Source organism: Choloepus didactylus, chromosome 8 (genome assembly GCF_015220235.1).
Source record: "Choloepus didactylus isolate mChoDid1 chromosome 8, mChoDid1.pri, whole genome shotgun sequence".
Classification (NCBI taxonomy): domain Eukaryota; kingdom Metazoa; phylum Chordata; class Mammalia; order Pilosa; family Megalonychidae; genus Choloepus; species Choloepus didactylus.
The window spans coordinates 60629539-60643913 of record NC_051314.1 but is presented as its reverse complement, the minus strand read 5'-3'; the positions used below and the strand labels follow the sequence as shown (position 1 = coordinate 60643913).

Genomic DNA, 14375 nt, shown 5'->3' with positions numbered 1-14375 from the left:
CCATGGGCAATGATAAATGTCTCATAGTGCAGATGTAGTACCAGGGAGGAGGGGAGTTTGAGTAAGTTAGGGAAAGGGTCAGCAAGTCTCAGAGATCAACAGAGGCCTGGGTCACTGTCATTTTTTTGAGGCTCTTGATAGTAAAAATATAAATTAAACTTTAAGAAAACAAAAGTCTAAAGAGGGTTACCAAAAATCATGTAATTCATAAAATAACGGAATAATTTATTTTAAAATTTCTTTATAATGTAGTATAGGTAGTTTGAGTCAATAATTGGATCTGAGTTTAAAGTTATATAGAGCATATTTTTGTCTCTTATTCTTGTTGGTGCATCTCTGTGATTCTACATTTAACTTTATTTGCAGATAAATCAAAGTTCTACATTTGTGAACCCTTGTGAGGGTGGGGACTACTAATGACCTTCCCTGGTGATGTATCTATTCCAGGTAGAAGAATAGGTGAGAACTATTTAAGGGGAGAGAAGGAAATGTGTACAAGAGCAAAAGGGAACAAATAGCAGCATGCATTCTAGAAACCACAAGTAGCTTGAGACAGTGAAGCATAAATTGCAAGGAGTGGAGTGGCTGCAGCTGAAGCAGGGGAGGCACAGGCCATGCAATGAGAGGCCTTAAATGCCCACCACGAAGCCTGGACTGCACCTAGTGGAGATTGGAGTCTTAGGCCAATTTCAGAGGTAACGTGGACAGTTCTGCGGTTTAGATAAATTACACTGGTGGCAGGATAGAGGGTGGCTTGGGTGAGATGATAAGATATGAATTCAGGCAAAACAGTTATGGCTGTTTCAAAAGTGTGTTAGTTTCCTGGGGCTGCTGTAACCAATGACAATAAACTGGGTGGCTTGAAACAAAGAAATTTATTCTCTCACGGTTCTGGAGGCTAGAAGTCTGAAATCAAGGTGTTGACAAGACTATATTCCTTGTGACAACGCTAGGAAAGAATCCTTTCTGGCCTATTCCAGCTTCTGGTGGTGGCCAGCAATCCTTGGTGTTCCTTGGCTCGTGGCTGTATGGCACCAATATTCCTTGCCTCCATTATCCCATGGTGTTCTCCTCTCTGTGCGGGTCTGTGTCTCTGTCTTCCCATGACCTTCTTTAGAAAGACACCAGTCATTGGATTTACAGTCCACCCTAATCCAGGTCATGTTCCCAGGGACCAGGGGGTAGGACCTGAACATATCTTTTTTGGGAAGACAGTTCAACCATAACAGATGGCTAATGGAAACAGCAACAATTAGAGGAGCTGATTCTTCTTGTTAAGAAGACGTGGGTGGAAGAGACAACTGGTCCTTGAGACTTGCCCAAAGTCATGCAGCTTTTGAGTGGGTCTAGAATCTACTGCTCTATCCCCAATCCTGTGCTTGTCACACTGCCTAGCTCACTTTATATGGCCTCCAGTGCTGAGGCTCTGCAAAGCTGCTCTGGGGGACTGGGCCAGGGAAATCCCAGTGGAGCTAGGAAGGCTGCCCACTTCTCGGATGAAGGGTCCCTCTGTTGAACTCTCCTCATTACCCCATTTGAGCGTGCCTTCTGTTTTCTTGCAGGACCCCCCGACTGATGTAACAGTGCTATTTTACCCAAATGGAAGTGATGAGTGAGCATTATATCACAGCTTCCTCGTTCATGGCCGGGGTCGGGGGACACAGTGCAGTGGCACCCTTGGGGTTGTGGCCCTCTATCCTTCATTCTTTCTCAGGTTTCATGGTTTAGATAATTCTTGCTGTCTTTGACTTGCTTGCTTTAAATTGTTTTATAGAGACCCCGTCCTGTTTCTTCTCCTTTTCCCATTTGCCTCAGCAGTCATATGGGCCTGACTCTTATGATGTGTGGTTATTAGAATCCCTGAGAGTTGGGAGTTCCATTTTAGGATCCATTGCCTCCATCTTATTTGTGAATTCCTCTTTATGGGTGTTTCTCATTCTTTATGTCTCCCATTCTGAATTGACACGCAAGTTCTGCCCGTGGGCCAATCGCTGTCCCTTTCCCTGTAAGAATTTATTGTCATTATTGAGCAGCATTTTCCTGGGCCTCCAGAGGCAACAGATGGGATTGACTTTAGAACACGTGATTTGCGCTCTCACATTTAATCTAAAAAGCTGGGAGGGACATCTCGTTAGAGCTAAGGAACTAAAGGGCCTTCTAGCAAGATCAATAGGGTGAGAGTGGAGGGAAGAGATTTGCAGCAAATACTGTGAGTCTGCAAAACTGAATGGGAACCTGAAGGCCCACAATTGGATTTAATCTGAGCTGAAGAGCTGAATCTAATTCTTCTCCACCCTGTGATGCACAAGCAAGTGGTTAAGAACATAGGCTCAAGGACTAGACTGTCTATATTCAAACTAAGGCTCTGACATTTGTTAGCTATCTGAACTTGAGCAACATACTCTCTCTTTGCCTCCTTCTTCATTTGTAGAAAGAGAATAATAACAGTGCCTACCTTATTTAGTTTCGAAAGGATTAAAGGAGATATAGTACAGGTAAAGTAGTTGGGAGCAATATGTGGCACATAAGAGTAGTAGCTAAAATTTATTGTGCCTACTCATTATGTGCTAGGTAAGGGCTCAAATATTATACATTACTAGTCCTCTTTGTCAAATAGGGCATGTTACAGAGTTTCTTTTCAAAGACTTAGATTTGACTAATGAAAAATTACAAAGCAGGTACTGCCCAGACTCAAGGCAGAATAGCATAGCAAAGTGGTCCTCAAACTTTAACATACATTGAAATCACCTGGAGGGCTTGGGACCCACTCCCAGGGTTTCTAGTTCAGTGGGACTAAGGCAGGACCTGAGGATTTGCATTTCTAGCAAATCCTAAGTGATGCTGATGAGGCTGATCTGGGAACCGCACCTTGATGTGCATTGGCTAGAGATTAAGATGCTCCGTTTTGAAGTAATAATAATCTACATTGGAACCCAGGCTTTGGCAATGTATGGTCTCAAGTAAATTACTTTGTCTCTTTAAACTTCAGTTTCATTATCCCCCAAATAGGGCTAATAGCAAGGGAAGGGTGAAGAGTTAAATTAGGTGTTTAGCGTGCTGACAGTGCACAACATTAGCTATTGTTCCTATTTTTGTTCCTATTATTCTGCCAAATTTTGGGCAACTCCCTGGTCTTCTCTGTGCCTGTATTCCCTTATCTGTGAAGTGGGGCTATTCATTAATCTGTATTATATGGCAGTTGTGAAGACACTCAATGAGACATTAGCTTTGCATACTTTTTAAAAGTAAAAAGCCCTGTCTAAACGTAACAACTTTTTCATTAAAAGTCATTAAAGTCTGACTCTAAAATAATCTCTATTTTAGAGATTAAACATGCAACCTTCTTCCACAGCACTTTAAACAGGACTTGGAATATCTTTCTCACAGGTTGAATTTGAAAACCCTCTGCTACTAGTAAGGCTCCCAATACCTCCTTCAGATTCTAGCTCTTTACGTTTACTCCCTAGTTGCCTTCTCCTCATAGCCTTCTACCAAGTCATGAACACCAATGCAGGATAATTCATCTTATTTCACCTTCCACCTAGGTTTGCCTTTATTTATTGTTGATGTGTTATTCTTTGCAGACAGACAGCTTTTTCCTTCCTCAGTCATCTGTCAAGGATGAGAAAGGAATGTCTTCTTGGGTTCAAACTGAGTCAGCAGTCACTGGAAAGTACTTTAGAAATAAAAGACAGCATAAAATTCATACATTTTGCAAAATAGTATTATCTGATTAGAGGTTAGACTTAGGCAAGCTTCCCAGCCTGGAAAATGATGTTCTCTGGCTTCTGAACTTTCTACTTTTAATGACTTTATTTCTATAGTTGTATTGTCAGTTTTTTTTTTTATTGTTTGTTTTTATGTGTGTAAGCATGCATGTATTTATGCATTTTACCTTAGCTCCGTGGCAAGATGTAAGATATAGAACGTTCTTGGCCACCAACAGCTTGCAGCAGAATAGTAGAGACAAGAAACAAATTCTATTTTTAGTTACTTCTCAAAGATTTAAATAGATTCCCAAGAGCAAAGAGAAAAGTAATTTTACATTAAGATAATTTTCACAAAGTTCCTTGCATCATTAAAAAAAAAAAAAAAAAGCCCAGGAGAAAGGGAAGCTTCACTAAGATCAACAATTCTTTAACAGTAAAGCTTTCTTTGCAAGGTACACACCTGGGGAGACATGTTAATGAGTATGGCCTTTCAGGTTTGTTACCTCTTTTGATAAGGAGTTGAATGTTTGTTCACTCCACTTACGTGGAACCATCCCAGAATGGGTTTCTCAATTGCTCAGGTCTGAAGACACCAATTAATTTTAATCCTTCTTTCATGAATGTTCCTTTTACAGGAGCCATCAAAATCCTTCCCAGTTTTCTCAAAATCCAGTTGTAGTACTGCTTTTGAATTCTAGAAGGTTTGATATAATTAGCTTTTAATGAATTTTATAATAGTATTATGTTAGAAAATCATACTCTCTCCTTTTCTATTCAATATTATTTCAGCTTTAAGGTTGTGGTGACTTTTGCTAAAGTCTGACTCTAAAATAGTCTGAGATTTGTTTAATCAATGGATTATCTCCAGACATATGAGATACAAAAATAAAAAGGAATAATCATGCAAAATGTTGACGGTTCTATTGAAGGTTGTTTCTGTGGGGGAGATGGACTTTGTATCCATTGGCTTCTGAGACGCTTTTTTATTTGTCTATATTTACATGTAGAGAGGCCCTTCCCTGTAATGGGAAGGACATGTTTGATTCCAGTTTTGTCCTGTTTTACTGTATCACTTTTATACTAGGGTCTTAGTTTCCTTCAATGTCAATTTCTAAGGTAGCCCTTCCCATTCTAACATTTTATGATTGTGGAAGGCATATCAGTAAAATTACTAAATATCTGCTCAAATTGTAATATTCTCTTTTTTTTAAGAGTACATTTCAGCCAACAAATAGCTACTTTGAGGAAAAAAAGTCCAGTCTCCTATGTCAAACTATTTTGTTAATCTAATTATTTAAATCCAGAGATTTTGTTTTATGAAGAAGGATTGTTTGATTTAATAGTTTTATACTTAAATCTATTGTCGATTTTTAAAAAATAACGGTTTCTCTGAGTAGGTTGTAGAAAAATGAAATACCGAAGCTGTGAAGGACATTGATCTTTCAACTGCAATATGAAAAAGACAAAGAACAAAATCATAATTCTGGAGACAGGCAAAGCAGCTCCTTACCAAATGTCACACTGTCCACTAATGTGTGAAGTGCCTTTGAAGGGGCACATGGTTATCCAGCTGGGGCAGCACCTCGGAGAATGTACCATGCTGTAGGTTATGGATGACATTTGGGTTCCTAATGAACAAACAGACCCGAAAACAAAAGCTTAGTTGGAGACTGTCTACTGGAGGGCCTATTCTATGTACACAGCACTCTAGGCAACCAACTCGGTACTTACAGGAAGAAAGGTTGAGACAATCATGTTTATCACGATAATGCCCTGGAAGATTTTCCCATTTAAAAGCAGTCACTTATGACCTTTCTCCTGGACAGAAGGATGACGAAATCGATAAATGAGAAACAGGTAAATAGAAGACAGGACACCTTCCATCAACAAACAGCAGTTTTATTCCTGTACTGGTGAGAAGGTGTGTAAGATATTGTATAGATTTTTTTGACCATGATTACGATATGAAAATATATTAACCAAATACATAATTTAAATAGAAGGACTTATGAAGTTCTCTGTTCAGAGTTGGTTAGAAACACTAATATTGAAGGTAGATCCTATAGTATGAAAGAAATAGAATTATTTACTGCCATTTTAAATAACCAGATTTGCAGAGAAAGAATAAATGATATTATAAAACATAAAAGTGCTCTATTATAGAACATAAGTTCAGTTGCTGGATTTATTTACATTATTTATTTAAGCTTCACACAAATTAAGGAACAGTCAATGAACCTCCATGGGTAACACTATCATTGGGCACCGACTCCTTAACCTCCAAAGTATCAGGCTAGGAACAATCTCCACTCAAAAAGTGTATTTTGAATGTCTTGAACTGTGCACTCATCTCCACAAGGTATCAGTAGAAAAGAGATTAAAAACATGGTCCTTGTCCTTGATAAACTTACAAGCCTGGTGAGTCCCACATGGAAGACCAGAGGTCTTCAAGTACTCGTCAAGTAAGAACATTGATGCACTGTCTCGTCAATTGAACTGAGACTAGGAAATTCCACGAAGACAAGTGCAGACTGTCCCATTAGCTTGTGGACAGAACACTGTCCTACTCTGCTTCAGACTCCCAAAGCCACAAATGCACATGCTCCTTGCTTGATGGGATGCTTATCTACACACACAGCTGTTAAAACACAACATCTCAGACTTAACGGAAAGCTTGCTCTTAGGGTAAGGATAGTATTTCTTAAAGAAATTACTTGAGAGAAAACAGCCATGACTAATTCTTCTTGCAAGCATTCTGGAAGGAACACACTGCATTCGTCTGACATTATTCACAGTTTTGCACAACTTATTTTGGTATCATATGATATAAAATCATGGGCATTGGTGTATGGGTAATAAAAATAACCTTTGGGAGAACTGTTAATGGACCTTTTATTAAGTAAACCCCTATCTTAGGAGCATTCACCAACAATTACCTTATTTAATGAATGCATCTATATAGAGAACCTTTCAAAAAATAAAATGCCTTTTTGTTGCATACGTTGTCCCAGGGAAACTCCCTACAAGACAAGAGTATTCTTTTAGCCAGAAATATTTCCATTGCTAGAAGCATTTTTAGAACAGAACAGATTTTTTCTATTACCATAGCTGCATCAAACATTACCCTGCAATTTAACTAAAATGGCCAAAAATTTTCAAAGGCACCATCCACTATGAGAATTCTAAGGCTGTGTCTCCAGAATGCCAAACTCCATAAAGTTACTCAACACCTGGAGAATTTACTAAACTAAATGAATCTATTCAATTGCTTGATCGGCTAACTTGTCTGGTCAATGTAGTCTGAGTGAATCCCCCAAAGGGCAATACATCCTAATAGAAACCTATGACAGTATTTTCAAAGAACAATCTGGACACACAGAACGGATGCTATTTTTTCTCTTCTTGGTGGCCTTCTGGTTAGATTCCCTCTTTCAAACATTTTCCCTTTACTTTCTACAGTCATGGTTTACAGTTTTTCCTTCAATATGAAGCATTCTTTGAATCCTTGCTGTGATTCTAAACCTTGGGTAACAAATACTTAGAAACTTAACAGGGCATTTGGGCTGAAACGGCCTTTGATTCTTCAGGAATGAGGTAGGATTGAGGGTTTGTTCACTGTAACTCTGGGAAGGATCAATCATTCCTTCTTGCCACTTGGTCTTGGTTGATCAATTACTTAAATTTCCTCAATGAAATGGAATCAGGAAAGCGCTTGAACCACTACCCCAAACAAGCAGCTTATTACATATTGTTTTCACCAGGTCAGGTTTGGTCTGGTCGCATGTGTGAATTAGAGCCCTTTCTAATTGCAACTCATAATTAAGGCTCAAATCCTATTACTCACTGTCAGACAGATGTGGCAGGTTTATGATTTTAGGACTCTAACCTCAGAGAATTCCCAGAAAGGTACGTGAATGAGAATTTAGTATATGGCGAAGAGTTTATTGCAAAAAGAAAGGAGAGTGTTTAATATAAAAAACTGGATCCTTAAACACCAGGGGAAGAGAATCAGAATGTGAAATGGAAAGTGTGAGGTCTATTTTTGAATTGCTGGAAATCTGCTTAATGGTTGCATATTATTTTCTCATGTCATTTTTGGCTGTCTTCCAAGAGCTAATAATAAAATTAATTAAAGACTCTCCCAAGGAAATTTACACCCAAAATGTCTGTGTGCCGTGGCCATTTTAGTATTTAATTATGGTCATCACTTGTGTATTGTGGGGCCAGAAAAGACTATGAAATTATACCAATGGGTATAAGGAGATGAGGTGAACAGAAAATAAAATCACATTCAACTGGGAAAGCATATTCAATAGGGAGAAGAGGGGCAAGTAGTGAAACAGAGGGACTCAGAAGTGTTAAGGGATGGTTAGTTACTTTGACAACTATGTGCAAGTCATGACAGGGAGGCAAGTCTTTGAAATACCCGATTCAAGAGCTGGAGAAATTGGCCACTATCCAGAGAATAACATAATCATAATAAGAAATGAATTTCATTAAAAGACATTAAAGGAGTTAATTATAAAGAACTTGTATAAATAATTATTAAGATGCAAGATGGGACTCTCCCAACATTTGACATCTCAAAAGCACTCCGATGCCTTGATGATTTAAGTGTACCGCACAGGTGCACAGACAAGAGGCCTGCCAAGACAGGAAATGCAGTGTTTATCAAGACATAACACATGATGGGATTAAATCAAAATATGCTCCATTGGGCTGAATGTCAGGGAAACTTTTTTCCCCCTAAATTTAATAAATAAATAGACTAGATTATGTTTTTAGTACTCTCAGGGGAAATTGTAAAATACTTGTTGCTAAGGAGATTTAAATTAGACAAATGTAGGGTAGAAATAAATATTTCCTAAATTAGACAAAAAGAATGTACATTTTCCCTTGGCACATCCATTTCCTTGACCCTGATTCCAATCCATACATTGTGAGGGTATGTGAGTGTTATTTACTGGTACAGATGCGTATGTGTATCACGGTTTAAATTCCTGGTTTGTGCAATTAATTGCTCTCTCTCTTCTAGAGAGGAAGTGGCATCAACACTTGCCAGTGTGTGGCCTATGGAGAGCTGCCACTGTCCCATACTGGCTCAGTTATCTTGCTACCTTGATGAATCCCTCTTTTAAGTTTAATTTATTTACTTTATTATTGTGAGACTGTCTCTTTATGTGAGTAGAAATGCACAGTTTCTGGCAAAGAATCTAGCAAGTTGCAACATTTACTAAAGTGTTCTAAGAGAATGAAACGACAAAATGAATTTATCATCCTATGCATTAATGTGCTTTGCACTGAGCTGCATTAGTTTAAAGTTGTTTTGTTTTTGTTCTGCTTTTTCTTTTTATTGTAGGAAAAGTTATTCCTAATAGATGCCATACCTCACAAATCTCTATCCTATATTTTCTCTCTTTTAGTCCATCTGCCTCACTTACACTTATGTTTTTCCTTTTCACTTCTGGAAGATCCACCTAGTTCCCTGATAGAGAATTGAAGCTTAACACTGTCATTTCGCAAGGGTGTTGAGCACAATGAAACTGTGAAAACTTAGAATCCTCTTATTACTCTTCACCTTCACTCTTATCGAGTCCCCCCCCCCCATTTTTATAAACTTCAAATAGCCTGGGAAATTTTTCCAGTTTGGGTGTAGATGTACATGACTATAAGTAACTATTTTAGGTGTATTTAATGTTTTTCAGTTACTATGCTAATTATATACATTATATTGCCTAATAGACTTAAAAGAAATGTTTGCAAATGAAGAAGTGAAAGCAAAAAATTTGACCTCTAATTCCTAAGTTTATTACAGAAGAATATGTAGTGAGGAGAAAAAGCAGATATTCCTGGCTCATTTTCTCAGGTAGTCCTGAGGATTCAATAGAGACGACTTTCAAATTTTCCCCAGGAGGGCCCTCAGAAAAGGATCTTTGATGAAGGCAATGCCCACTTTCTGACTCACTGAAATTTGTTATAGTCAAAATAAGGCACAAATTTGAAGATACATGTGGTGGAGTATGTAGTGCTTATTGTATTAAACACCATATTAGATGACTATTTACCATTATAACCTCATTGATTTACTAAAAATTCTTTTGGAAAATTTTATACTAAGCACCATTGTACTTTTTTTTTTAATCAAGTATATGTAATTTGTGGTCATTTCTATAAAAAAAAAATGTTGGTATTAGGTCCTTTGATCAGGAGCATAAACTGTCACCATAATCTTATTTTAATGGGAGAACCAAGTATGACTGACATAATTATGGCTTTTCCAGGAATGGATCTCATGGGAAATAAGATGAAGACTGTTGTGTGTACAAAAACCAACACACACTTTATAAAATGGGTATGCATGTTCATATTCTACACTATGAATACAGTGAAACAGTCTCCAAGTCCTATGAATGGTGCTTTGCATGCTGATTGTGTTTTCAGTCGGGGTAGAGCTGACCTTCTTAATAGTAGGAATTCATCACTTCTTTTTGGATCATATTCTATCAGAACCCTCAACCCTGTAGCTTGGGCTTGCATAGCAAGTTACACAACCACTGAGCTGACCACTTTGTCCTGAACCCTTGGCAGGGGGGAGGGAAAGAGTAACTACTTTGAGCACAACTCCCTAGCTTGGCCTTGATGCTGCTTATTCATCCAAACAGCATGTGGATCATCTTTGGATCCCCAAATTCATAGGAGAGCAATGCAGCAAAGCCAGCCACACTGTACTCTCACTCCAGCCCAGTTCGTCATCCTGTCCACTGAATATCAAAACAGGCAAAGAAAAACATGGCCCAAAGGATTGCCTCTGCAACCACCACCATACACATTTTACCAGTAGTCCTGTCATACAGGCTATTAGTTTATGTAGATCAATCCATGAACACTTTAGTGTGGAAAAATAGTATTATATAAAGCTTAATATTAAACATTATGAAAAATATATATTTACAGAAGAAACTACAAAATACAGCTATGTACAATATCTGTTACCTTTAAATTACATAAATTCTTTAAAAATTTCCAGATTAATAAATTATACATAGTATCGACAGAAGTAGCTGGCACCTCTCTAGGGCATGAAGCAAGTTTTTTAAAAAAATCACACAGTGAGTAGTTTTTATCCAGATCTTTGGTTACATTCTTAACGCCTTGAATAGACTGCATCTGAAAGGAAGGACAATGTAATCAGAGACTGTAGCAGGATATGTCATAACTGTTTGTTCTGTTTAAGAAAATTACAAATGGAAAAGACTACCAGAAATGACTGCAGCCCAATAAAAAGCCACCATCCCTGTGCGGGTCAGGTCATTCCATTTGGAAGCATTGATCACTAGAATTGGAAGGAACTAGCGATTTTAGCCTATCCACTCTGGTTTTACAGGTAAGGCCACATGACAGAGAGGCAGAGTAATTTACTCATGGTCAAACAGCTTGTCAGAGCTAGGATCTAAATCCTAACTTTCAGACCCCTGGTAGTTATTGTTTTCTATACCATAGTTAGCTTCCTTCAGAAACATCCAAGATTACTCTGAAGAAAGACTCTCAAACAAGTCAAAATAAGACAAAGAACTCTCTAAGATCCTCCATAGCCCCTTCCATTCTGGAGCTTCTTGAAGAATCTGACATGTGAAAACCTTAATTTACTATACAGATAAATTAGGGAGTAATTACTTACAATACAAAAGGATTATCTGGTTTACAAAGGACTCCTTTAAATAGCAGCTCTCTCATGTATTTGTGCTTTACAGATCATTAACTAACAAACTGGCTAGATGGGTTGGTATAGAGAGTACAGAAAATGACATAAAATGTTGGGAGACATTGCCAGTTGAAGAAATGGAGGAAATGGAGACAAAACAACTCTGAAATAATGTTTGTCATTGAAAAAACCATCTGATTTAAAGATATATACCAGACCATGGGTAAGGAACTGACGCCTGCTGATAGCCATGAGCGTGAGCCATCTTGATGTAAATTCTCCAATCTCGGTCAAGCCTTCAGATGCTGGCAGCCCCGGCCGATGTGTTGACTGCAACCCTTAAGAGACCCCGGGCCAGAACAACCTAGCTAAGTCCCACCCTAATTCCTGACCTACAGAAACTGTGATAATAAAGGTTTGCTTGTTTAAGCTGGTCAGTTTTGTGGGTAGTTTTTATGCAGTAATAATTAAGTTAATGTGCCTTCAAATTTTCAGTTAGCCTACCTGATAAATCAGGTCTCAGAGTAGGAAAAATCATAAGGACTCTTCTCTAGTCAAGTAATTTTTGTTTGATCAAAGTAGTGTCTTGTAAAGTGTATCATTTTTTTAACTGATTTTCTGACTTTAAAAGTGTTACATGCTCATTCTAGAAAAGTTAGAAAATACATAACAAAATAGAGGAAAAAAATCACATATTTTTCTATTGCTCAGAGAAATTTTTTATTATTTTGGTGTATTTTCTTCCAGTCTTTTTTTCCCTATGCATTGTTTGTGTTGGTTTTATATCCTGTTTTTCTTTCTTAACTAATAAGCATATCCACGTTATGATAACCTCTACAAAAATATCATTCTAATGATTGCATAATATTCTAATAAGTGAATGTACCAAGGTGTACTTAGTTCTCAATTGTTAATCATTTGGGTTTTTTCACTTCAGACTTTCAGCTATGAAAAGCTTCATGTATAAAGCTTTTTCACTACTTAGGATGGTAGAAGAAATGCTGGGTCACAAGTGAAGAACATATCAAGGACCTTGATGCATAGTGTCAAATTCTTCAAAGGAATTTTACAATTGGAACGCCCAGATTTCTAGCATCCTCCTCAGCAATGAGGCTTATTACTTAGAAAGGAAATATTAAATAATAATAATTATCATTAAATATTGTTAAACCTGAAGAAGAGTCCTCAACAGAGGGCTTCTTAGGCTAGGTAGGAAGAGCTACCACGTGAAATCAGGGTTGCACTGTGGGGGTCCACAGGGCCCTCCTCCCCTCTCCACTCTGCCACTCGGGCCTTTTCTCTGTGTGGCCTTCCCCTCAAGCTTCTGGGGAGAAGCAGAAAAGAGTAGTGCCTGTTGGAAGAGCTTTAATTTGTTAATGGTTTCTGGGTTGATGATATCTTTGTAAGTGAACTTCAAAGTCAGCAACACAAGCTCCTACCTCTATGATACTCTGGATTCACATTTTCGTAGATTGGAAATAAGGGATTTTCTTGTTCACTCCGTAGCTTCCGTGCTCTGAGGACATCTCTCACACACTGATGTAGATACACATACTGACACTATGAGAAAATAGAAAACAAGTCACAGCGGGTTCAAGCATAAGAAAGATGAGGGACTCTCACAAAACATCAACAGTAATGGGATTCTACATAGTTAGCAAATTTCTTGATCATCATTTCACTAACGATCTTCAGTATAAAGAAGATTGATTTTTATTGTCATTGAAAAGAAAATAATGGTAATGGGCAGAAGATGCTATTCATTCACTCTTTTTTACATGCATGCACATTTACAGAGGGTGTTCTATAAGTGCCGAGAATTAAGTGTGACATGAAGTAGGTCCTCCACACATATTTATTGAAGAGAATGAATGTCAAACACTCTGCTGTGCACTTTCCATAAATTATCTCATTTAATTATTTTAACAACTTTGTGAAGTAGATATGATGATCCTTATAAACTAAGACTAGGAGAGTAAGGAACTTTTCCAAGGTCACACAGCCCTAGAAAAACAGGGCCCTAGGATTTAATCCTGGGTAAGTGACCTTTATGTCCTTTTTACTACACCAGTTTTTCTTAGATGAATTCTAATTTCATTGCATTATTGAATGAGAAAATCATTTCATTGCACACTCTGCTATTTTGTGCCTTTTCTTTTGGGTATATAGTGAGTAAAAGGTGTGTGCAATAGACCCAACTGAACTACCAGTTCTTTGAGTGCAAGGTAAGCGTCTTATCTGTCTTGTTTCTCTCAGCATTTGAGTTTGACACATGGAAGATGGTCAAGATGTTGGCTGGACTGCACAGATTTTCAGAGGATTATGCCATGAGGACAGACCCTCATGTCAGCAATTTGGGTACAAACTACTTTGGAAATATAAACAAATATAGAAGAGTCAGTGTTTTCGTGACCATAAAGACAGCACAAAGACCTCCACCAATAACGAAGCCCCAGTCACAGGCACAGAACACTGGGCCCCTTCCTTCCTACCCACTGAGCTCTTTAATTAGGGAATGGGTGGTGCTTGGACCTCAGCGCTTGGACTTGGGTTCCCTTAATGACATAGAGCGTGGGCAGTGAAGGGGCTGGAGGGGAAGCACGATGCCACCTGAGAGAGACTGGGCTCTTGACCTGACTCCAGCTGGCCCAGGGTGATTCACAAGGCTTCTTGGGATCTCCGTTTCCCCATTTGACTATGGTTCCTTCTACAGGTAACATCCTATGTCTATTAAAAACAAAGTTTTCAGTGTATAAGATTTTGTACTGCTGTCAGTTAGTTGGATGCTGAAAAATATTCTGGACCTAATGTTTAAGGTGGTCAATGAGGTCAGCCTTAGATTATCTTAAGTGTTTGAGATACAAAGTAAGACCTTATGATCTTCCCTCACCAATGATCTTTAAAAGCGGACAAGTTCTTATTTTTATGGGGAGTTGGTAGGCATTGTCCTTAATTGAAAACCA

At 38.2% G+C, this 14375-nt stretch overlaps 1 protein-coding gene and 1 long non-coding RNA gene across 3 annotated transcripts in view; both read right to left on the bottom strand.

The window, feature by feature from the left end:
* Positions 1 to 856: 856 nt before the first annotated feature.
* LOC119543397 lies at positions 857 to 4155 on the bottom strand. Its single transcript, XR_005218570.1, has 2 exons — positions 3896 to 4155; positions 857 to 3676 (listed from the first exon to the last, which is right to left on the bottom strand). It is a non-coding gene; the product is annotated as an uncharacterized LOC119543397 (long non-coding RNA).
* A 1438-nt stretch (positions 4156 to 5593) lies between these two features.
* Positions 5594 to 14375, bottom strand: part of PTPRB (protein tyrosine phosphatase receptor type B) — a 128945-nt gene continuing 120163 nt past the window's right edge. For both annotated transcript variants that reach the window (XM_037848206.1, XM_037848207.1), the window contains 2 exons: positions 12852 to 12972; positions 5594 to 10877 (listed from right to left, as the gene is read on the bottom strand). In XM_037848206.1, coding sequence (XP_037704134.1) covers positions 10855 to 10877; positions 12852 to 12972 — 144 coding nt within the window. In that variant the 3' untranslated portion in view covers positions 5594 to 10854. The remainder of the gene's footprint in view (positions 10878 to 12851; positions 12973 to 14375) is intronic.